The sequence below is a fragment of the Phocoena sinus genome, chromosome 9 (genome assembly GCF_008692025.1).
Source record: "Phocoena sinus isolate mPhoSin1 chromosome 9, mPhoSin1.pri, whole genome shotgun sequence".
Taxonomy (NCBI): domain Eukaryota; kingdom Metazoa; phylum Chordata; class Mammalia; order Artiodactyla; family Phocoenidae; genus Phocoena; species Phocoena sinus.
In genome coordinates, this window is record NC_045771.1 from 47,625,410 (window position 1) to 47,650,890 (window position 25,481).

The 25,481-nt window shown below is 39.8% G+C and overlaps 1 protein-coding gene across 1 annotated transcript in view; it reads left to right on the top strand.

The window, feature by feature from the left end:
* Window positions 1-25,481, top strand: part of CPVL (carboxypeptidase vitellogenic like) — a 102,605-nt gene that overhangs the window by 38,589 nt on the left and 38,535 nt on the right. The window contains 2 exon segments of the mRNA XM_032643356.1: window positions 13,211-13,282; window positions 13,284-13,385. Coding sequence (XP_032499247.1) covers window positions 13,211-13,282; window positions 13,284-13,385 — 174 coding nt within the window.

The window sequence follows — 25,481 nt, forward strand, 5'->3', positions numbered from 1 at the left end:
GTCCTATTTCTCCCATGCTTCTTCCATCCCCATCATGATTGTACTGTTTCTCTCCCCCATTCTGACTTGTTACCATCTCACTATCCATCAGAGAGAATCTGATCAATTAAATGTACTTCCAACATACTTGTCCTTGAATAGAGGACAGAGCCTAACCATAGAAAGATACTTGTAATAGGGGAACTTCACGCACTGACATACCTGTGAAGGGGTATAGGCCCTATGTGACTAAAAGTCATATAGGCCCTAACTATAGGCCTATAATTGTTTTATGTAGGTCATACCTTTATCTTATTAGTCCAGGCTTATGATCATTAAATTTGGTGATTAGAAGGATGCCTTCAAACGTATCTAGTCCCCTTGTTTTATTTGTAGATCTTATTTGAGAATGTTTATTGAGAGTGGATCATATGACAGGCATGATGCTAAGCAGTGTTTCATGCATTACCTTGTTTAATCGTCACAGCTGCCTTATGAAGCGGGCACTGTTATTATCATCCCCATTTTACAGTTGAGATGACTGAGGCTTAGAGAGGTCATGTAGGCTTTACAAGCTCACCCAGCCAAGATTGGAACCTAAGCAGCCAGACTCCATCACCCAAAGACTGTAGTCACAGGATGGGCTAAGGATGGTAACCCGCTTCGTGAAGATGCTCTCTGGAGCCTGGCTCCTCAAAACTGCACTGTTTCCAAGACTTGCCTTTTCCCACAGAATAGATCCACTGTCTGTACAAGGGAGTCGGACATCCCTTACATATTTTGTAAAGAATCTCTAAGGGTTACTAACCTTATACAAACAGAAAAGAAGTTCTCTAGCTTCTTGGATATTTCTGTCTTTTGATCATCAAGTTTTATGGAGTAAATGGAAGTTTCAAGTGATATAAAGGCTTGAAGTCCTTGGAATGTAATTCTTTCTCCAAGCTTGGAACTTGCTGAATATGACTAGATGACATTTGAGCTGGTTTAACTCTTGAGCTCATGACAGATGTCTATTTTCAATTATGTTCCTCTGACTTGCCAATATTTTCTTTTAGAATTGAAAACGGATTTGTGACTATTTAATGAATTTAATATTAGAAAAGTCAAGGTTTACGCTGCAACCTGGAGAACTGAACAGGGGCATATGGAAATGTTTGCAAAATTGGGCCTTGGGCTTTTGGATAGCATATCTAAGTCAAATCAACACATATTTGCTGATTCTCTGGTTACGTGGAAAAGAATATGAGTAAATCAGACGTCAATATAAGCTTTGTCTGAAGTGAGCTACTATGCTGGACCAAGTGGCATGGCGACACAAATAGTACCCAATTGGATGAGATGTCTAGGCTGGGGACCAGAGATGCTAAATTATATCTATTACGCAGCTTCAACCTTCTGAGTTCTATCTATAGTGAGCAAGTGAAGGACTCAGTTTGTTGACTGTGGCCCAGTATATTCACACTCTTTATTTAAAAGTCAAATTAACTGTAATCTCTAAACAAAAGGGTTTATTCATCTGTTCAAGTCACCTGGCTTCAAGCTGGGTATGAATTTCTCCAGAACTGGCACTGAAGGTAGAGTTGGGGGGAGGTGAGGTACATCCTTTTCACGTATGTTTGTCACTGATGGAATTAATTTTTAAAGAAGCATCATCTCAAAACGAAATAAGAACATATTTGAAAGGCCGTACATACTTCTGCATAAATTTATGTGACTAAAAGTTGGATACACATCAAAATGTTTTTCTCATATGTGTATTCCTGTAGATTCTACATTTCTTTTTAAGCTCATAGTCAAGAGAAATAGATGTTTAGATAAAGTCATATTCTCGTTAGAAGCCTTTTTTTTTTTTTAAATCACAGCAGTGTGGTCTTGAAATTAGATGACACATGGTCTAGCAATGTCTAGGAAGCTGTAGAGATTACCACAATACCAAAGCTCCAGTTTTCTCCATTCATTAATTTTCTGAACTGGCCGTGTTAAGGCCACACCTCTTCTCTCCTCAGAAGCAATAATGGTGCCAAGTGAAGTAAGATTCTACCCCAAGGCTAGATGAAGTCAGGGTCACCCTAGCTTAATCCTGTCCTCTTGGCTGCCGTGTCCTGTGTGACTCCGTTAAACTTAGGCTTTTCACCAAGTTTTGTAGTTTTCAACGTGTGTATAAAATTCTCTTCAAAGCATATCCCCCTATTCACTCTGGCCACCCCTGTACATGGGGCTGGTTCCACCATAGTCTGTGTTTGGGGACAGCTAGAGGACATGACACCGATGTGACTCTCTCCAGAAGGGCAGCCCACCTGGTTTCCTCCCGGAAGACATGGAAGAGTTCTCACCAGCCCCGAAGTGAACTCTTCAGAGACATTCATTCTAGCTGGAGTGGCTGGGGGTTTGGGGGCAGAGCAGGGAAACGGACATAGAATGACCCTGACCATCCTTGACATGCCATTGTCGAGGATGACAACTCCCTTTTTCCACTTCCAGGCAGAGGTGAGGAGCTAGGGCCAATGAATAGTGACACTTGGTAACCAGGTTCAAAGGCCATTGCTCATTATCACTGATAAAGGTTCTGCAAGTTTTACCATAAAAGGTATATTTAGAAGCAAGTCAGAGAGTGAATGTAGCTGCATCTACTTTTTTTTTTTTAAACTAAACTTCAGTAAGAAATGCAGACAACCAAGAGTAGCTTAAACAATAGTAACTGCTAACATATGTGATATTTCTGTAAGAGAACATTGTTTCCATTATAATATTATTCTCTGACACGATTTTGTTTCTTCTGGAGGAGCTGATTGAAGCTTGATTTTCGATATGGATTTTTTGACTCCCTTAAAAGTAACCGGGTGGCAGGGGTACAGTAAGTCGGCTATGAATGTTGTTGAAACATGTAAGAAGGGAGAGATTCAGATGGAATACACAATTACAAGTTTCTTTAAGTCCAGTTTCATTTTGCTTTTACACATCTGGATAATTAACCAAGTATTACATTCTCTCTAGACTATTTTTACAAGTACAATATGCTCCTAACGTGATTTCCATTAGGCTGTTCCAAACATCATGTAAGAACACAGAAAGATTGCAAACCAAGATTCAAAAACACTATTCAACTCTGATGTTGAGACCTTTTTTCTCTCAGGGGGGAAATAAAAGTTTGAGAGCTGAATTCTGAGATCCTTCTGATGTCAGAGGAAAACTGGAGGTTTACTGCTTCTTTAAGCTCATACAAACATACCCTAATGGCTCTGGCCCTTCTTGTCAGAGGTGAGCTCAAAATATGGTCACCGTGGGGCAAAGGAGCCATACAAGAGTAGTGTTGGAAATTGCAGCTTCTTTAAATATTGGAAAGGAATAATTACTAAGGGCAAACTAAAATCCTGACGTGTTGATTGCTAATCTAGTTTGAATTATCATGTTAGTTAAATATGTTTGTCTGACTGAGTTCCTCATTTGAAGGTCACTGCTGAATTCTAAAATAGTATGTGTTCACACAGTTTCTGGATACACTTTTCCTCTTTCCTTTTATAATTGCTTTGATGCTGTTCAGAGCTTGTTTGAGGCCAGTGTCTGATCTGAGGGTAGAAGGTTAGCGTTAATTCACAGACTTCAGGAGCTTCATTGGCCAGCTGCTGACCACATTGGTGAACCCCAGCCAGAGATCAGAGAAACCACAGGGCTAATAGTTGTGGTTGTCACTGCTTTAGTTGTTGTTATGGTCAGAACTCAGAACAAAAGAAACAAAGAGTTCATAAAATTACAGGATCACAATTATAAGTCCTAAGGGCCATATAGTCCATTTCTGATCCATCAGACAACCACACCTAACTTCTCAGAGTCTGACATTCTATTCTATTTAAAACATATCCGGAAAAGGAAAAACTGGGTAAAATCAAACATACTTGATTTATTGTCTGGTTGTCTTTTAAAGTGCTCGTGGTGGTCAGAGAATCATTAAATCGAGAAACAAATGGTTCAGGAAGAGTAAACAAATCTCATCTTGAAGAAAAAAGAAATGTGTCTCAACAAGGAGAGTGAAAATAATTGAAATTTCATTGTAACGTTTCGGTGTCTGTTTTCCATAAAATAATCCTATAATTGTCTACTGTGTGACAGCCTGAGTCGCTCAACCAGTGGAATGATTAATGAAAACGGCAGTGAAGGATTTGTCACACTGACACAGGGCAAGGAAGTGTGTGATAGTCATTAGAAAGCCAAAACCAAGGTAAACATCATCACTGTTAGGTTAGTAGATGTAGACTGAACATTGAGGAATCTGTTTTGGATGTGGTTATAGAACTACCCATCTCACTGTCTCATTTTCCTAAATGGTCCACTTAGCAAGTGTGCAGTGGATAAATCCAAGTGTGGGTCCCAGGTTGGGGGACCAGAGATCCATAGTCTATCCAGGACCCTTGACTGAAATGTGATTTGATATGAGAAATTGGAAGCGTGGAGGCAGCCAAGCCCGGACAGAATTCCAGGTGGGCATGTGAAGCACACAGACCTTTGTTTTCATCATTTTAAAATATAGGAAGATAATGGTAACTTTACATTGGCTCGAATTAAAGTAGGTGAAATAATCTGTTTATGGTGGATGCTCAGATTGAGTGGGTGTTCCTTTTTAATCTCCTGCCTGAATCCCAGATACATATGATTGTCGCAAGGGGGAAGGTGCCATAAAAATGTGACTGTTTTAGCCTAAGTTTGTCATCACTACCTATAAAGTACATACCCTTCTATCTCTGAAAAAGTCAAGGGAGGTGTTTTGTTGCTAGGTCTTATAACAAGACACCTTGAGTGCTAGCATCACTGGAAGGTGTACTTTTTAAGCATTTGTACTGATTTCCAACAGAGAAAACATGTTTAGAAATAATGTCAGATTAGTCATTCATTTATCAGCTATGTTTTTATGTACCTACTATGTGCTGGCTATTGTACACATTGTGGAAATAATAAGCCATGAAATGGTAGACTTTGCCTTATCACATTTGAGTCAAGTTTTCCATAATGTATTTTTAAAAGATATTGTGATCTTTACAAGTTTTGTGCTTTATTCATTTTTGTGTCTACTCAAGTATCTGTTATGATACCTTTGACAGAACAGTTGCCCAATAAACCATCATTGAATGAAGATTATATAATACATCTGTACCAGTGAAATGATTAGTCAAGAGAATTTGCTTTTTTGGCCAATTTACAGAAATTTTACTTGATAAATGTTCACGTACTGTCCCTAAAAGGAGAATATAGCAAAGTTATACAACAAAGCAAATTTCAGACATGGAAGCTAAAAAGTAGTCATGAGTATGAATGGATAAGCTGCTTTGATTTAATACTTTGCCTAAATAATTATTATTGCACAAGAGGAGTGCATCAGTGAAGGGATCTTGTGTGAGTTATGTCAATTAAGTTCTTCCATCATAATTTGGAAGGGGTTTAGGATTTGGAGTAGGTCAGACCAGGTTTAATTCTGGACTCTATCACTTAACCTCTCTGAGCCCAATGTCCTTACGTTGAAATGGGAATAATGATAACTGCAGCATATGATTATGGCATGGAAAAATGAGAGCTCTCCAGATATTCCCAGTCTTTGAAGTTCAGGGCCCTGGAGAGCCTTGGACATATTGTGAAAGTTCTGCAGATCCATAGGTACCCACATAATGCATCTAGTCTATCTAGAATATATGTGCATTGCTGTTTTTCAAATGCATGTAGGCTAATTCAAGATTCATTCATTGAGCAGCTGGTTATTGAGCACTAACAAACAGCATCAGGTACAGGGGATGACACTAATAACAAAAACAGACAGATATCCCTGTGTCTGTGGATCTTCTCTTCTAGTGTGGGTAGGGGAATAACAATACACAAGGTAAAAAGTAAAAGTTTGTTGGAGAGTGATAAAGATTAAGACGAAAGAGGAGAGAAGGGGAATATAAAATATCAAAAAAGGGGTGTTAAATTTTTTGATAGGGTGGCCATGGAGGGCAACCCTCAGAAAGCCTCACTGAAGGAAGTGAGGGAGTTAACCATATGGATATCTGGGGAAGAACATTCCAGGGACAGAAAGAGCTAATGCAAGGGGAGGAACAGTTACAAGATCACAATTATGATTTGGTCTGAGAGAGGCTGGAGAGGAATGAGCAAGAGGATAGTAGGGGGTAATGTGAGTGAAGTGACCAGATCATGTCCAGCCCTTATGCCCCAGAAAAAGCACTTCACTTTTGCTTTGAGAGAGATGGGAAGTCATTAGAGGATTTGAGCAGAGGAATGGCATGATCTAATTTAACAGAACCACTGTCTTGAAATTAGACTGGATGAGGGTAAGAGCAAAAACAGAGGCCCATTGAGGAGGCTATTGCAGAATCCAGGCGAGAGATGACGGTACCTGAGCAAGGTGATAAAGGGGTGTGTGCAAGACACTGGATTTCCGGATGTGTTTTGATAGAATAGGTAGAGTTGATGAGATTCACTAATGGACTTTTCACGAGGTGTGAGTCAAAGAGATAAACAGTGGCACCAGGATTTTGGCCTGAGCAGTTAGAAGAACAGAGTTTACATTCATGGAAACGGAGGCTGCAAGAAGGGCTTGGGGATTGGAGCTTCATTTTGAACATAGGAAGTTAACATTAGACATACAAGTGGAGATGTCAGGAAGCAACTTTTTAATGGAAGAAACACAGAACTATTTTTAAATATTACTGAACCCAATAGTGGCTCTTTTCAGCATAATCTAAAAGCAGTATTATCATGTTTGTGTCAGCAAACTATTTGAAATTGAAGAAGAGCCTTGTATTGGAAAAGGTTGGAAACAGAGGTGAGTTCAAGTGACCATTTTAGTGGCCAATAAATATTATTTATCCTTTTCCTCTCCCTTTAATACATGTTGATTTCAAGTTTGGCATCATTGTACAGATTTTGAAATCTTAATTTTGGCCTTGGATTTTTTTTTTTTTTAAATAAGCCTGCAATGGAACTTTCTGGTAAGGAAAACCCTAAGGGTGGCAGAAATTGTGTTCACTGGTGTCCATGTTCTTTCTTTTGGAAGGAAATTAGAATGTTCACTTAGGACACGTTCACTTATTATTTTTTTGCACTCCTAACCTGTGACCTGCATGTCACTCCATGCTATTTGGGATGACAAAAGAAGGAAGGGACAGAGCTCCGTGCTATTGTCAAATTTGCAATGCAAGGTTAAGAAATACATGTTCTTGTGGAAATACTGACTGTTTTATTGTGATTTAAATTTGCATAAACACCTCATTTCAGTAGCATTGATTTGTGATGGTTCATTTTAACGTCTACCCTTCTCAGTCTTACGCGGGGAAATACGTGCCAGCCATCGCCCACTACATCCACATGCTGAACCCCGTGATGACCATGAAGATCAACCTGAAGGGAATTGCTCTTGGAGACGCGTATTCTGATCCCGAGTCAGTAGGTGGCTCTTTTTTCCTTTCCATTTTGTTCCTTAAGGAGAGTAAATACCCTTTAATCAGATGGAGGCTCCTCTTACCCTACAGACCTAACTTCGTCAAGGGAAATACTGTTGGTCAGTTGACTTTCTAATGATTTAAATCTTCTAATTTTTTTATCAGATGTTTTACAGTGTCAACTTACTATATGTCAGCCTACATTGGCTGTGAGTGTGTCAGTGTGTGTATGTACAAGTGTGTGTACCTGTGCTTGGTGTGTTTGTGTGTATTTTGTATACATGTGTGTTGTATGAGTGTTTGTGTGGTTATGTGGTGTGTGTTTGTGTATGTTTTGTGTATATGTGTTTGTTTGGTGTATTTGTGTGTTATACACGAATTGTGTGTGTGTGGTGTGTGTGTGTTTGTGTATGTGTGTTTGTGTGGTGTATTTTGTGTTGTGTATGCATTGTGTGTGTTGTATGTCTATGTTTGTGTGTGTGTGTGGGGTGTATATGTGTGTGTGTTGTCCTGCTCCGCTAATTGAGAAGTTACAAAGGGTTATTTCACAAGCAGATGGGCTTCCCTCACATCCCTCTCTCTCCATGCAGCGTCTGTGTTTGCTTCTTTTCTCCTCAGATCATACAGGGCTATGCACCATTCCTGTTCCAAATTGGCTTGTTGGATGAGAAGCAGAGAAAGTACTTCCAGAAGCAGTGTGATGAGTGCGTGAAATACATCCAGGAGGAGAAGTGGTCTCAGGCCTTTGAAGTGAGTTCTGTGGCCTGCGCTGCCCTGGCGCAATGAGCACCATCTGAGAAGGTCCCGGAAGCACTGCGGTGCCTGGCCTGGCTCTTTGTTGTTAGCAAAGGTGTTTCCTTGGTGCCCTCCCGAGATCAGGAGGCGAGACAGTGGGCTTGTAAGGAAGAAAAGAGCCATCTGGGTTTCTTTGAATTTACTTTGACCATATTTTAAACCTGAGATCACCTCGGGGTGTTTATCTAACTGTGTCTTTCATTAACTGTTTTGATTTCTTGAAATGCTGTGTAGGCCCTCAAGGCATCCCTACCATAAAGAAATCAGAAGAAAGGCAACCTGGAAAGTGGATGCATATGCTTCCACATGTGCTCTAAACCCTTCAGAGGGTAATATCCACACACAGGGCTCCAGCTGGGGAAGTGGCCACAGTGTAACAAATGTCACATGTTCCTGTGTGTCAGGAACAAGAGTATAAAGGGTGGTCACTTGAAACTTTACAAAGAGCCATTGGCATTTGTAAATATCGCCACACTGCTCTCCTAAAATTAAATTTGAGGATCAAGTAACATAGTTATATTCTTCAACCTTTATTTTTTTTTTGGTTGTTTAAAATGTAAGACTATACTAAATATTAGGATGCAGGAGGGTCTTGTTTGTTGCTCATTTGGTTTTTGGCCAGTGCAGACAAAGATCATGTGTAAGCAATCTTCCTTGGGGGGTTTTGTCACCTTTGCCATAGAGCCTGTGTGTTTGACACATTAGTAAATGAGGTGAGGACTGAATTTTGAGACCTTTAATCTTGTTACTGGGAACACAGCCTGTCACAGTTTACCTAACAGCATTGTTATTATTAAGGCCGAGGCCTGGTATTAATAGTCTTTTAGGCGCTGTAGGTCAGCTGGTTCAGATCAAAACAGGAGACATACAAACTTATGGAGAAGGGTGGGGTAACAAAGTTGTGCTCCATTTTACAAATAGGGTGCCAGGGCAGTGACTGCCCTTGTTGTGAGTTCTGACAGCAGCAAGCTGTGTAAATAGGAGAACTCAGGAAGTTCCGAGCCACCCCGCAGCACCCTGGCGGGCTCCCCTTTCTGTGCCGGGACACTTGATGCGGCTGCAGAGCGTGGATTCAGAATTTCTTGTGCAATTGTGAATGTGAAGGAAAGAAGAAGGATCTTATCAGGGACATGTTGGGTCATTCTTCAACTTGCAATCACAGTATTTTCAAGACCGGTTTTAGGCTGTCTGCTGTGGTAGGCAGAAAGGGTAAAAAGGACTAAACGTTTAGAATTTAGAATTAGTATGAGATTTTACATTGCATGAGACCCATCTGCAAGTGAGACATTTGATGTGTTTCTGAAGAAGCATATGTCAAGAGCAAACGTAAGCAGTGTCAAGAGCAAGAATATTTGATAGACTCAAAGGGATAAAGAAAGCAGAAAGATGTCTGTGGTGCGTGATCCAGCAGCCTAAGCGTCCACAGGGTTAGTGAAACTGTTGAAAAGTTCAGATATTGTGTGTATTCAGAGATAATGACAAGATGACCCATGAGGTCTCTCCCAAACCAGATTCATCAAAAACTAGAGAAACCCCCCACCCCTCCCCCCACAAAAAAACTCTTGAAGTTATGCAGTGTCCCCGTGACCACTGGTCCAAAATCTTGTGTGATAAATGAAAAGACTTTTGCTTTTTCACAGGAAATAGTTTGAAATGATACTTAGGAAAGTAATCAAGTAGTGGTTAAAATGTGTTTCACATTATGCAATACAAGACTCCAAGAAATCCTGAAACCCAAGAGAATACAAATGTCAAAATCTCAAGCCTCAATAATAAAGCCTTTTTGATGTTCTGATCCCTTAAAATGATTTAGTTAACAAAAGAGCGGTAAGTTGGAGCTGAAGGGATCAGCTTCTCTCCCGACACACACCCCTGGCGTTCGCCTTCTCATTCTCTGAATATTTTGGCTCCTGCCTCAGTGTCACTTTCCAGCATTACTCTTGTCATCATTTCTGGTGACTGAAGTCTCCACATGGATGATCTTTTTAATGCTTGGTCCCTCAGTTTCTTAGTCTCCTCTCATTTAGTGATCTTGTTCTCTTTACCTTAGCTGCTTATTCCCATTACCCCCTGCAAAAAAGCCAGCAATCACTCCACAATCTCAGATTCAACAGATTCAAACGTCTTCCCCCAGCTGCTACCTCCCTTCCTCCCAGCTCACTTCTCTGAATTACAGTCCTGCAACCCCATTGTCTGTCAGTCCATGGATCCTACTACCTCTTCATGGTCCCCTACCCCTGCAGGTCTTAATTTCTCTAATTACCCAACATAAACCCAAGCTTAGTCATTACATACATTCCCCACCTACGGCCCCCCTTTGCACCTTCTCCAACTCCTTTGGCCAAACCACAGTCCTGGCTAGATGCCCCTCTCTACCACTCCATGCCTGCTTTTGTGCAGCTCAACATGACCTGAGAAAAGCACACAACTATGCTGACTGCTCTCACCTTCAGCTGATGACCAGGTTTTCAATGTCAGCAGTTGAAAGATAACTTCCACCAGTTCCAAGCGCCTGGGTGTATGTCCATATCCTCTGCCCTGTCTCCTCGTACATGGGTGAGTGGTCAATGATCATGTTATGGTAACCCTTCCCCACAAGACTCACTCCCGCAGTCGGGGCCTTTGGGCTCACTGTTTCCTCTACTTGGAAAGTTCTTTTCCTAGATGTCTTCCGGGCTTGCTTCCTTCCTTCCAACAGGTCTTTACTCAAATGCCACCTTCTAAGTGAGACCCGTTTCCTCCTCTCTGCAGTGTCCCCCACACCCACCACCCAGGCACACATACCCCACAGGCACCCATGGCACTTCCTATACCCTTCTCCTTGTTAGTTTTCTCCTTAGCCCTTATCATTCTCTAATACACTGCATATTTTACCTATGAATGCTTGTTTATCGTACCCTCTAGAACATAAGCTCTATGAGGCAGCATTTTTGGCCTGCCTTGTCACTGCTGTTTCCCCAATGCCTTGGACAGTGTCTATAGCGCAGAGAAGATGTGTGGGAAGTGGTTGTTGAATGAAATAGTTATTGAATAAATGAAATGACAAATGCCTGTATATTTTTACCCACCCTGATGTTTTCCTCCTTCCTTTCTCCCCTCTCTCCCAACCTAGTTACTGGATAAGCTACTAGATGGTGACTTAATAAGCGAGCCTTCCTACTTCCAGAATGTTACAGGATGTTCTAATTACTACAACCTTTTACAGTGCACGGTAATGACAACAATTTTAAAAAACATAATAGTGTTTACTTAAAACTTTTGGCAAAACCAAACTTCCTCCAATTTAAGAAATAGGAGAGCTGACTTTACACTAGACAAACATGTCCAAACTCTATTGCGTTATTTGGTATACTAATCTATAGGATTTTTTACCCTGCCAGTGTTGTATACATTATAATCTGACCATTGAGAGTGTGTGATATTCCAGATAACTCAAAAAAAAATCTCCGATTAACACAGTTTCCCCCCACTAGAGCTTGTTATACAGAAGTTCTTTTGTGAAGGAGACAGGCCAGGATTGCAGTTCTGGGTATCAGGTCCCAGAGCTCCAATCCTGAAGTGAGTTTCTTGAAAATGCCCACATTATTTGTTCTATACTTAAGACAGCTTGGATAACCCAAACTGCCAAAGCCTTTATGAAAATATTTGCTTTGTCTTACTTTTAACTTAAGATGTTTCATGCATTCAGTACGGCCCTCACTTCAAGCCCTCTGGAATATTTCTCAAAATATTCAATTAGTTTCTTTCATAAAAGTGGGCCAAAATTTGATGCCTTTCGGGTAGAATTAATTCAAATAAGATAGAGGGAGCCAGACTGGGGATTTGGATTTGTATAACCATGTCTAGTGGATATGACAATACATTCTGTTTTTAAAATTGCCTTACTTACTAACTATTTTGTAAATAAAATATAAAGCTAATTTCAATGGAATTTGCCAACCCTGTGGTTTTGGATTTAGATTCTACCAAGAGAAAAACATATGCTAGGCAAGAAAGAAGCAAAATTTGTGATTAATTTTTTTTCTTTACAAAGAGAATGTATTCACAGTTAGCAAAAAATGTTGATGATTCAAAAAATTGTTGATTTCAAACTCTTTTTTTTATCCTTTTGTAACTTTATAAAAACAGCATTTACTCCTTTTTTTTTTCTTTTAGCGTAATGAATCTTACAGAGACTTTTATGCAGTATTTTTTAAAAAATAAGGCTCATGGACAACTTCTCTTTTGTCTTATGTCCTTCATAAGGTATCATCTGTTCTTACACTTGATATATTTTCCTCCTCAAATTATGGTCAGCTGATTATTTTGTGTGTGTGGTTTTAATAAACAGCAGAACATGAAAAAGAAATCCTCAGCTTTTAATCCACCACATCACCTCCCTGGCCCCTTGTGGTCCATTTCACCTTCTTTTCCAAGAGCCTCCAACAAGGAGCAAATTGATTTTGATAATCTCGCCTCTTCATTTTTCCTATTTTTGCCTTGAATGGGGTTTTTGTTTTTTTGTTTTTTTGTTTTTTTTTTTTTTTTGCGGTACGCGAGCCTCTCACTGCTGCGGCCCCTCCCATTGCAGAGCACAGGCTCCGGACGCGCAGGCTCAGCGGCCATGGCTCACGGGCCCAGCCGCTCCGCGGCACGTGGGATCCTCTCGGACCGGGGCAGGAACCCGCGTTCCCCGCATCGGCAGGCAGACCCCCAACCACTGCGCCACCAGGGAAGCCCCTTGAATGGGGATTTTAATTGGAGTTACAGATCACAAAAGTTTTGTTGTTACAAAAGGAAAAATCCAGCATTTGCAAATTGGATACTGGCTCCAAGAGTATCAGGTTATCCAGATTTGCTTGATAAAATTGAATTTCCCCAACCCCCCAAGTTAAAATATTCAGGGTAGAGACCGGTTAATAGTGGTGTCACATCTTGTTCATTGTGATATATGTTAGGAGAAACTTGAAGCTTTCCCCAGAGTACTGTTCCCACCACCCCACTCGTTTTCCCTAATATTTTTCTGATGCCAGGAACCTGAGGACCAAAGTTACTACACGAAATTTTTGTCCCTCCCACAAGTGAGACAAGCCATCCACGTGGGAAAACCAGGCTTTTAGTGATGGATCCAAAGTTGAAAAGTACTTGCGAGAAGATACAGTAAAGTCAGTGAAACCATGGTTAACTGAAATCATGAATAATTATAAGGTAAGAAACTTAACTTTAGTTACTGTCTATTTTAGGAACTTTTCAGATCACCCAAAGCAGAAGTGACCTTCTTTTATTCTTAATTTGACTCCTGCCTTTTTTTACTTTTATGATATCTTACAAATGTGAGTAACAACTGCTGCATTGTTTGATTTCTTTGAATTAAAAGTTTTATTTTTTTCCTTCTAATTAAATCACTTTACCCCCAAAAGTTCCTAAAAATGAAATTCTCTTTGGCACATGACACCTCTCATCATTTCTTGAAAATAGACGGAGAGCAGAGCCGAGAAGATGACTGGCCTTGTGTAAGCCGATTTTCCCTTATTGTTTGCTTTATTATGTTAATCCCCATGAAGTCAGGGATAAATGAAATCAACTGGTTATTCCAAAAATGCTTTTTGCTTGATAATTTCATTCATTCACGTTGCTCAATCACAGTTTCTTCAGGGCCGGCTTTAAGCCAAACATTGTGCTAGTCTGTCAGGTTGAAGCGTTGAATGAGACAAGGTCCCTGTTTCGAGGCATGTAAAGTCAATCACTGTGTTATCTGACTGAGATGTTCTGCCTGATTCCTGATCTGCTGCTGGTGCTACCAGAGGTTCAAGCAAAGGACCTGTGGACCCTCGAATTCTCACTGTGAGGGAAGGACCCCCACGAGCAGGTGACAGGGAGGCAGTCATCCTGTGCATTTCTTTCCCTTTATTTCTCTTCTCACCTCCTCCTCTGATCCTCCAGGACTGTTAGCATATGTCCTAGGCACGGTCTGGGGGTAGCTCAGCAGGATAAGTGTGTTAATGATAGAGAAGATCACCACCAGAGGTGATCCGCTTTTGCTCTGTTTCCTGCAGAGGCAAGAGAAATGTTTGGAATGAACAAAAGCAGGGCAACCAGTAACCAACACATGAATCAGACAAAAGGCAACCTCTCCTCAAGACACTTTATTTCTGTCTGTCCAAAAATTGTCCTAATATACTGCTTTTATTTGAACCAGACTCTTTACTGCCGTTTTCTGACATAAGGGAAACACATTTCAACAGTGTCTATGTTAGGAATAGTGTCTCTTGGGATTGTTCAGTGTACAACCTTCAGTACTACCCAGGGAGCCCTTGACCTAATACACCCTTACTAGATTGTGTTTTAGAATATGCCCGACCTAGACCTATTTTCTGATCCTGCCTCTAGTACACAGAGTTTGAATCCTAGACATACAACTTTTTTTTTTTTTTTTGCGGTACACGGGCCTCTCACTGTTGTGGCCTCTCCCCTTGCGGAGCACAGGCTCCGGACGCACAGGCTCAGCGGCCATGGCTCACGGGCCTAGCTGCTCCGCGGCATGTGAGATCTTCCCGGACCGGGACACAAACCCACGTCGCCTGCATTGGCAGGTGGACTCTCAACCACTGCACCACCGGGGAAGCCCTAGACATACAACTTTTATTCAAAATAATCTAAGGCCAATGGCATGCAGAGTCTACACACCCATTATATACCTGCAGAACTTCATGAAATACTTACTTTGTAGGCAAGAAAGGGCCTAACTAGATGAGGTCAGGATTTCAGCCACTCTTGTGTTTGGTTCTGTCAGGGAAATGTAGTGGCCCTGAGTGCTTGCCTGCTTGGAGCCTTCTCTGAGCACCTTCAGGTTGTCCTCTTCTCTGAGGTCTCAGACCATGTGCTCTCTGCTGCTGCGGTCACACTTAGCACACTGTACTGCCATTGTGGGCTGTCAGTCGTAGCACCAGCCTTGAGCAGATGTCAGTAACACATAAATGAATGAATGAATGAAAATTCAGTTCTATAAATTAGTGGTCTATCAAAAAGATAGCTAATAAACTTGTTCATAATGCATCAGGTATTTATTATCCACAAATTTATTAAACCAAAAAGAGCTTAGCGCTTATGTTTTCAAGATGTAAACACTGGGCTATAATGTAACATTAAGGAATGCAAAATGGTTTTTTTGAGTGGAGAGCAGATAAGGAAGTTCCCATGTATATTTTTCTGTGCCCTTGCAAGATAGGTTTTCTCACTGTATACATTTAACTAGAGTATGATTGCTTTCTCAGCCAAGTGAGGATAGCGTGAGATATATAGTTCACCTGATGGTGTAAACTCTCCTGGTATTGGCCAATCGCCATACAGTGTCCACTTGCTTGATAAGGGAGAATATGCTGATTAAAGATAGCCTGCATCTTGATATTTAAACATATCTGTTTCTGTTTCCCATGTATCCTAAACCTATCAATGTGAATTCCAATGAAATCAGAATGTTTTCTAAACTTTCAAACTCTGAATCAGTTGTCAGAAAAAGAGAATAGATTAGTGGTGCAGATAAACCATGTTTCCAGAAAGAAAGAGAACAAAGTATGCAGTCAGTCTGAGTGCAGACCAAAAAGTGGCTGTTGCTGAAACAGACCGCGTATCCATGGCTGCAGCTGGCATAGCCCACAGGGCAGCGATTATCCTTGGCTTGTCTGCTAATGGTGGTGAACCTCAATATGTATGCAGTGGAGTCAGAACAATCTAGGTTGGCTTAAAACATTAGTACCCTCAAGGTTATATTTATGTAAGACTCAGTAGTAATTTGTCATAGAAAATAGTGCACATGCTTCTATTCATAGGAACGTGGAAGTCTCTTTCTAGTACTAGATTCATTTTATGCCATGTGGAATATCTGATGGGCTGAGGAAGACCTTCATCAGTTTCTGGAAACTAATAGAACTAAGAGAACAAGGGTGTAGTACATCAGTTTCTGTACAGACTATGTGAAAACATAATCCTTTTCTTGTAAAGACCTACAGGGGATGTGTACTCAAAGTCATCCACTTTTCAGTAATTTCAAATATTTAGGTGGTAAATTGAAATATCATTTTAGCAGTTTCCAGAACAACTAGAGTGAGAAATAATCTGTTGGACTATTGGAATTCATGATTAAATCAGATCATGGTTAAATATTATCACGATTTCTAGGAGTTACCTGGGTCCATAGCACATGGTGGTTATAAGCATGGGTTCTCACGTTAGACATTTTGAGTTTGAATTCTGTTTCCGCTATTCACTGGCTATGTTCCTTTGGGGGAGGATACTTAAAACACTCTGTGCTTCAGCTTCCTCATCTGTGAAATGGGAATAATAATGGTACTTACAGGTGAGTTCTTATGAGGTTTAAATAGATTATGTAGATAAAACACTTAAAACAATGACTGGTGCTTAGAAAGTGCTTGAAAATATAAACTATTACTAATGATGTTCAACACATTTCAGCAGAAGCCTTTAAGCACCTGCTACATACAAAAGTTATACAAAAAACCATGGAAAACACAAAAGTAAAAGAGACTTGACAGACTTCTGGTTTCCAGTCTGGCATGTCAGGAACTTGGAAGTTACCATTCTGTCCTAACAACAAGTAAAAAGCTGAACAAACTGAAAAAGCAACAACTCCTCTTAGATCTGTGAGAGAAGTGAAGTCATCACAGGGCAAACTACTTCACAAACAGGAGAGACCGAGAGGTGGGTACAGAGAATCACTTTTCTAATCAGAAATCCATGAGCAGAAACCTCCACAAGAACCAGTGCCAGGATAGGAAAACCTGAGCTGTAATTCATGAATTACTGGAGGCTCAGTGGGGATAAGCCTGAGACTTAAAAACTCCAGGGGAATCCAGTCATGGGAGGAAGCCCCCACTTTTGTAGTTTTATCTCCAGGAGTTCTGCAATGTCTTCACAGTGAATACTGGAGAAAAATCCCTTCTGCTTATGGCAGGAGGAGGTAAAAGTAGCCACCTTGAAATACACCAGAGCATTTTGTTTTTTGTAACAAGGCCTGCCCTCAGAAAGCTATTTTACCACAGCCTAACCCACTGAGGGGTTATCAGAGCCTGATCTACCTGTGGGAAGGGAAATACTCAACTTCAGCTCTAGACTTCCATGTGGGGGAAAGGAAACACCCAATTCCAGCTGCCTTTAGCTATGCTGTCCCACCTAAGAGGTGAGGGGGAGCAACTGCAAAGCACTGGTGAGGTTCGCAGTCCAGGGGCATAGGCTCCTAAAAGACTGAGACCTAATCGTAGGACTCTAGTATGCTTCCCATCCCCCACATCTTACCACCATGTTACAAAAGGGTTATTTACCACAGTACCCTGTATCCATCCAGTGCATCATGTACATCTTTCAACAAAAAATTACCAGGCATACTAAAAGGCAAAAAACACACTTTAAAAAGACTGAACGAGCATTAGAACCAGAATCAGATAGGACAGGGATGTTGAAATGATCAGACCAGGAATTTTTGCAAACTATGATTAATGTGCTAAGGGCTTCAGTGGAAAAAGTAGGCAACATACAATAATAGATGGATAATGTAAGCAAAGATATGGAAATTCTAAGAAAGAATGACAAAGGAAATGCTAGAAATCAAAAACTGTAACAGAAATGAAGAATGCCTTTGATGGGCTCTTTAGTAGACTACATGGCTGAGGAAAGAATTGCTGATCTTGAGGATATGACAGTCGAAACTTCCAAAACTGAAAAGCAAAGGGAACAGAGACTGAACAAAACCAGAAAATCCAAAAACTGTGGAACAACTATAAAAGATGTAATATACGCATAATGGGAATACCAGAAAGAAAAGAGAGAAAGGAACAGAAACAAAATCTGAAGAAATAATGATTGAGAATTTTCCCAAGTTAATGTCAGACACCAAACCACAGATCCAGGAAGCTCAGAGAACACCAAGCAAACAAATGCCAAAAAACGACACCTAGGTATATCATATGAAAACTTTAGAAAATCAGAGATAAAGAAAAAAATCTTGAAAGAAGCCAGAGAGGGGAAAAAACACCTTACCTATAAAGAAGCAAAGGTACAAATTACATCTGACTTCTCCTCAGAAACCATGCAAGTGAAAAGAGAATGAAATATCTGAAGAGTTGAGAGAAAAAAAATCACCAACCTAGGATTCTGTGTCCTATGAAACTATCCCTCAGAAATGGGGCAGAAATAAAGATGTTTTCAGACAAGTACAAATTGAAGGAATTTATTGCCAGTAGACCTACCTTGCAAATTATGTTAAAAGAAGTTCTTCACAGGGAAGGTTAATGTTATAGATCGGAAACTCAGCTCTATATAAAGAAAATAAAAGTATTGGAGAATGAATAAGTGAAGATGGCATGATTGTCTATGTAGAAAATCTGAAAGAATCAATAGAAAAGCTCCTGGAACTAATAAGTGATTATAGCAAAGTTGCAAGATACAGAGTTAATATACAAACACCAATCACTTTTCAATATACCAGCAATGAACAAGTGGAATTTGAAATTAAAAATCCAAAACCCTTTACATCAGTACCGAAACTATTGAAATACTTAGGCATAAATATAACAAATTATGTACAAACCTATATGCAGAAAACTACAAAAGTTTGATGAATGAAATCAAAGAACTAAATAAATAGATATTCCACGTCCATGAATAGGAAGGCTTAATATTATCAAAATGTCAGTTCTTCCCAACTTGATCTACACGTTCAATGAAATCTCAACCAAAATCTCAGCAAGTTATTTTATGGGTATTGGCAAACTAATTCTAAAGTTTATATGGAAAGGCAGAGACTCAGAATAGCCAACTCAGTATTGAAGGAGAAGAACAAAGTCAGATGAATGACTCTTCTTGACTTGGAAACTTAATATAAAACTGCAATAATTAAGACAGTATAGGGCTTCCCTGGTGGCGCAGTGGTTGAGAGTCCGCCTGCTGATGCAGGGGACACGGGTTCGTGCCCCGGTCCGGGAAGATCCCACATGCCGCAGAGCGGCTGGGCCCATGAGCCGTGGCCACTGAGCCTGTGTGACCAGAGCCTGTGCTCTGCAACGGGAGAGGCCACAACAGTGAGAGGCCCGCGTACCACACACACAAAAAAAGACATTATAGTATTGGCTGGAGAACAGACAAATAGATAAATGGAAGAGAATAGAGAGCCCAGAAATAGACTCACATAAATATAGTCAGCTGATCATTGACAAAGGAGCAAAGGCAATACAATGAGCAACGTCACTTATGAGCATATATGTAAAAATCCTAAACAGAATATTAATACAACCTAATCCACCAGTGAATAAAAAAGATCAGGTTGGGTTGATCCCATGAATGCAAGGATATTTTTGTATTAGAAGTTCTATCATGTAATTTACCACCTAAAATGTTAAAAGAGAAAAATTTTCTATCTTAATAGATGCAAAAAAGTGGATTTGATAAAATTAAAACCCACTTAGGATAAAAATTTTTAGCAAACGAGGAATAGTAGTATCTGTATTCATTTCCTATGCTTGCTCTAATGGATTACCACAAACTTGATGGCATAAACTACAGAAATTTATTTTCTCGCAGTTCTGGAGGTTAGAAATCCAAAGTCACTTTCACTGGGCTGAAACCAAGGTGTCAATAGGGTGGCTGTAATGGGATAATCCGTTCCAGCTTCTGGTGGCTGTTGGCCTTCCTTGGCTTGTGGCCATATTATTCTAACATCTGCCTCTGTGGTCACATTGCCCTCTCCTCTTCTGTGGTCAAATATCGTCTGCCTCCCTCTTAGAAGAATACATGAGATTGCATTTAAGGACCTCCTAGATAATCTCCCCATCTCAAGATGCTTAAGTTAATCACACATGCAAAGTCTCTATTTTTTAAATTAATTAATTTATTTATTTATTCTGCATAAGGTAACATTCACTGGTTCCAGGAATTAGGACTAGATATGTTGTGACAGGGCATTATTTAGCCTACCATAGTATGGGACTTTCTTGACCTAATAAAAATCTACCAGTAAGCATTATTCTGTTCTATAAAACATAATATGCATTCCCTTTAAAGTCAGAGTTCATGATGATATAAACAAATAAAAAATGAATGGGAGAAAAATCCAATTAATAAATGTGTAAGAAATAATGGAATAGAAAATCATTATTTGACAAATAGGACAGTAATAATTGCTTCAGGAAAGAATCATCAGTGGATACTAACATCAGTTAGTGAAAGTATGATGAGAATCAGAATGTTTACGTAGCCTCAAAGTATCCTCCTTCAAAATATTTATGATGAAGGGGAAAATAGTAGCTTTATAGTGGAGAAGTCTGGCATATGAACCAAAGGATCTAAGTTAACATCACCAGTAATGGGACAAATCAACATTTGTGCCTCCTGATATGTTGCACTGAGAAGGACACAACAACACTAATGTGTGTTGCCAGAAATGAATGAATTTGATCATGAGGCAACAGCAGACGAACTCAAATTAGGGGACAAATTTAGCCACAAAATAACTGGCTGGTACTTGTCAAAGGACATGAATGACACACACATACCTACACACACACAAACACTGAGGGATTAAGGAGACTTTACAACTAAATATATATAACATGTGATCTTTTATTGTATCCAGGATCAGAAAAAGGTTATTAAGGGACAAGTGGAAATTTTTTAATAAAATCTGTAGCAAGAAAATAGTATTATATCACTGTTAATTTTCTGGTTTTGATGATTGCATGGTGGTTATTTAAAACGTTAATATTTTGAAGGCTACATAAAGAGTATGCAGGATTTCTTTATACTATTTCTTTAACAGCTTGATTGAAGATATAATTCACATAATACAGAATTCACCCATTTAAAATGTTCAAGTCTGTAGGGTTTTTTTTGTTTGTTTTTTGTTTTTTGTGGTACGCGGGCCTCTCACTGTTGTGGCCTCTCCCGTTGTGGAGCACAGGCTCCAGACGTGCAGGCTCATGGGCCTAGCCGCTCTGCGGCATGTGGGATCTTCCTGCACCGGGGCACGAACCCATGTCCCCTGCATCGGCAGGTGGACTCTCAACCACTGCGCCACCAGGGAAGCCCCAAGCCTGTAGTTTTTTAAATATGCACAAATTTTTGCAACCATCATCACTGTTTAATTTTAGAATATTTTTGTCATGTTCTCCCCAAACCCCTTATGCTTTAGCAGTAATTCCCATTTTCTCCCTCCCTCCACCCCCTGGAAACCACTAATCTACTGTATGTATGGATTTACCTATTTTGGATATTGCCTATAAATGAAATAGTATTATATAGTGGTTCTCTCTGTGGGGTAGACAGATGGGGGTTGGGATAGGGGAGAAGTTCACTGGGTAGATTCAATGATATTGGTACTATACTAGTTCTTAAGGTGGCTGGTGCATCTGTGAATGTATATTTATTCTTATACTTCCTAACCTACAGATATGTTATAATACATTCTTTGGTGTATATATAATATATACAATAAAATTTTGAAGGAGGTAGACTGTGATTAGTGCTTTGCAGAGATTTAATTGACCATGTCGTGAGCATGTGGACTGCTTAGTATGGCCTTGACTTTAAAGTCCCTCAGCATACTTCAGAGAATTATGAGGCATTGTGGTGGAGGCAAGGACACTGATCTGTTCTCACAGAAAATTCCATCAGTTTTCCTCGCTGGTAGACATTGATTACATAATCCAAAATAGCAGGTAATTAAAATAATCTTTTTCTACCTGGCTCTCCATGCTCATTGGTGGGTAGCCAATTTACTTGCAAATTATGTTACAACTCCCTGATGGTGATGTTAAAATATGTTCGGTGTCAGAAGTCAAGCTGCCTGGAATTGAAGTTCTCCCTTTCACTTCCTAATCTGTAAAATTCTATCTCATAGACAACAAACTGTGTAAGGGCAGCCATCTTACCTTCTTGTTCACCACTCTGTACCCAGGGCCTACCACTGTGCCTGGCACATAGTAGGCACTCAACAAACTTTAATAATGAAAGAAGAATTGTCTTGGGAACAAAGGAAGTAATAAAAGGCTTCACAGAGAGTAGATGTTGCTTAGAACATTTTACTTCCCTTAATCTTCTCTTTTTTTACCATTCTTAAACTGTTCTTCCACTTCAGCTGTGGTTCACATTGCTCTCTTTGCATTAGAAGTGCTCAAAACATTAGAAGGTACGTTTGTGATTTATGGCAACATAAAAGTAGAATTTAATCTGGAGCCACCCAAATACAGCAGAGTGAGGGTGTTACAAGAGGAAAGATATTAAGTGGTGATACCATTTGTTATGTAGATTCCAGGGACCTAAAAATCAACAAGCTAAGAAACGCACATTTAAATCCAGTTGCTATGAAATCCAGCTGGTTATGAAACACAGGCAATTACATCAGTTGACTTTACTTGGAAAAGATAAATACGGAAAGCGTGAGAAGAGTATTGCTTTCTGGGAAGCTTTAAAAAATACTTAATTACGACCCCCTCCACCAAAGGTTCTGATTTAGTTGCCTAGTATAGCAACTAACATATAGTAGTGTGCCGGAAACTTTGAAGAAAGGAAGGAGGGATGGAAGGAAGGAAAGGGGGGGGAAAGGACAGAATGACAGAAAGAAGACAGATGATCTGTTCATTTACATCATAAGCTGTCTTTATAGTAAACTTATTTGAATTTTAGTAAGTGCAAATAATTCACCATTCCAGTTACTATTGATTATATTATGTATGTTATATTCCTTCCTCTTTTAAGCAGCATTTTTTAAAAAACAAAAACAAATACACTGATTGTAAGATGTATCCTGATTTTCAACCTAATAAAATATAGTAGCGGGTGGATAGATAGATAGATAGATGGACAGATAGATAGGGATAGGACATCTCTAAAATCTAGGAAATGCAGCCCATACCCCATAAAAGCTATTGGTTTTGAATCCCGTGTTCTTTGTAGAAGTCCCCCGGTCCTTAGTACTTTATGATAAAGAAGTTACATTTTCTTATGAAGATTCTTGCTAGAGATTCTGAATATGTTTCCAACCTCCATTTCTCTGTTTGGTTGCAGCTCTTGCCTTCCTAAAAATATATAAGCTATATTTTCAAAGACTAAGAGTACATGAGAGAGAGAATGTGAGTGTGTGTTTGTGAGTGTGTGTGTGTGTGTGTGTGTGTGTGTGTGTGTGTGTGGTGTATTTCCTGTATGAAACCATTATTTCAAAAAAACAGGAGCTACATCTCTAGAGGCCATTTGGATCCAAAGAAAAATGTTGCCCTTGGATTGAGGTTGCCCTTGTTGCTAAGTTGTCTGGAAGGCCACTGATGTTTTAAGAGGTACCATCTCCAAAGGCTAATACCTCCATATGCTTTTGCTTTTAAAGGTTAAATTGCCCCTGGGTAGGGCTTAGTTTGCTGTGTTTAAAAGTTCATCTAGTCAGGAAATTGTAAATATAAAGTTACATTTCCCTGTCACTTATCATTCTGCAGCTCATTAAGTTTCAACTAATTGCATCTTCAGAATTCAGGATCTTAATGCTTCTCAGCTTCACCACCAGACTGAAATCTTAACACCCAGGTGGTCAAGAGTTTTATTTACTTATCCTAGGCTATCAAAAGCTCTTCCTTTAGAAATGGGCAATTCCTGGCTAATGGATGTGACTTAGAAGTTTGAAAGGTAAATTTTTCTAGTAAATCTAAGTCATTTTAGCAGTCATTTTAATTGCTTGTGGCATTTTCCTTCATAACATCTTCTGATGGCAAAATGTCAATGGTGATAGTGCCAGGAAACTAGATTTGATAAATGTCTAGCCTACCAATAAAAATTTAACACTTAATTGGGTCCGATTCTTCAACTGCTAAGTTGGACTCTGAGCTTCCATCGGACCATGATGGGAAAAGTCTAGCTTTGTTGACTATAATCTGATATGATCACTTTTCTTTCAAACCCTTTGAAGACCATAAAGAGAATGCCAGTACCATTCTGTGAAAAACTTCTGTGAGGAGGGAGTAGTTTTTAGGGAAGCATAACAGAAGAGAGGGAAGCTAATCCTGGGACATGTGTTTTATGTAATCGTACCATCAATAAGCAGTCATCGCTTTGCAGGCAAATAAAAATAGTTGCATTTGAGTATCAGTTACACTGTCGAGTTCCTTGTGAATTACTTTTACCTATTTTAGTTATAATACAAGTGCAAGAACAGCAGTCATTTTTTTTTTTTTTTTTTTTTTTTGCGATACGCGGGCCTCTCACTGTTGTGGCCTCTCCCGTTGCGGAGCACAGGCTCCGGACGCACAGGCTCAGCGGCTGTGGCTCACGGGCCCAGTCGCTCCGCGGCATGTGGGATCCTCCCAGACGGGGGCACGAACCCGTATCCCCTGCATCGGCAGGCAGACCCCCAACCACTGCGCCACCAGGGAAGCCCAGCAGTAATTTTTTTTTAATGAGGCATGCTTCTCCTGGGCTTCTTTGATTTTTAAGCATTTCAATGAGTAAAAGGAAGAAAGCATACCCATAAATTATTAAACAGATTTTGATTTCACCCCAAATTGCCATGCTATTGACGCCTTTTCTTGTTTGTCCTTTAAACTGATGTTGGGATGAAATACTCAAATGAGAACGAGCATATATTTTTATTTACTCTTACTTATTTCTTTAAGCCATTTGATAATCTGCTGTGTGAATTGGTTTATTTCAAATTGCTTTGCTTGTTGATGATGTGTTGTTTGAAGGTGCCTCATGCTCAAAACATTAGAAGGTACGTTTGTGATTTATGGCAACATAAAAGTAGAATTTAATCTGGAGCCACCCAAATACAGCAGAGTGAGGGTGTTACAAGAAGAAAGATATTAAGTGGTGATACCATTTGTTATGTAGATTCCAGGGACCTAAAAATCAACAAGCTAAGAAACGCACATTGAAATCCAGTTGCTATGAAATCCAGCTGGTATGAAACACAGGCAATTACATCAGTTGACTTTACTCGGAAAAGATAAATACGGAAAGCGTGAGAAGAGTATTGCTTTCTGGAAACAATGAGGAATATCTCTTGTGCAATAATGTCACCACGCTGCAGTAGCTTCTCAGTCTTTATTTCTTGTGTCTTAGTATAACAAAAGATGCAAAACGATGCCAACGTGTTCTAAAAGATTGGATTGTTGGAAACCAGTGGTCTTCAAAGTAGCGTGTGCCAACCACCGTCCCCTGGGGTGTGGGGGGAAAATAGTGTACATTAATATTTTATTTTTTAAAAAAAGGAAATTAAGAAATAAGCTTTACTCGTGTTTAATGGATAGATTGGCA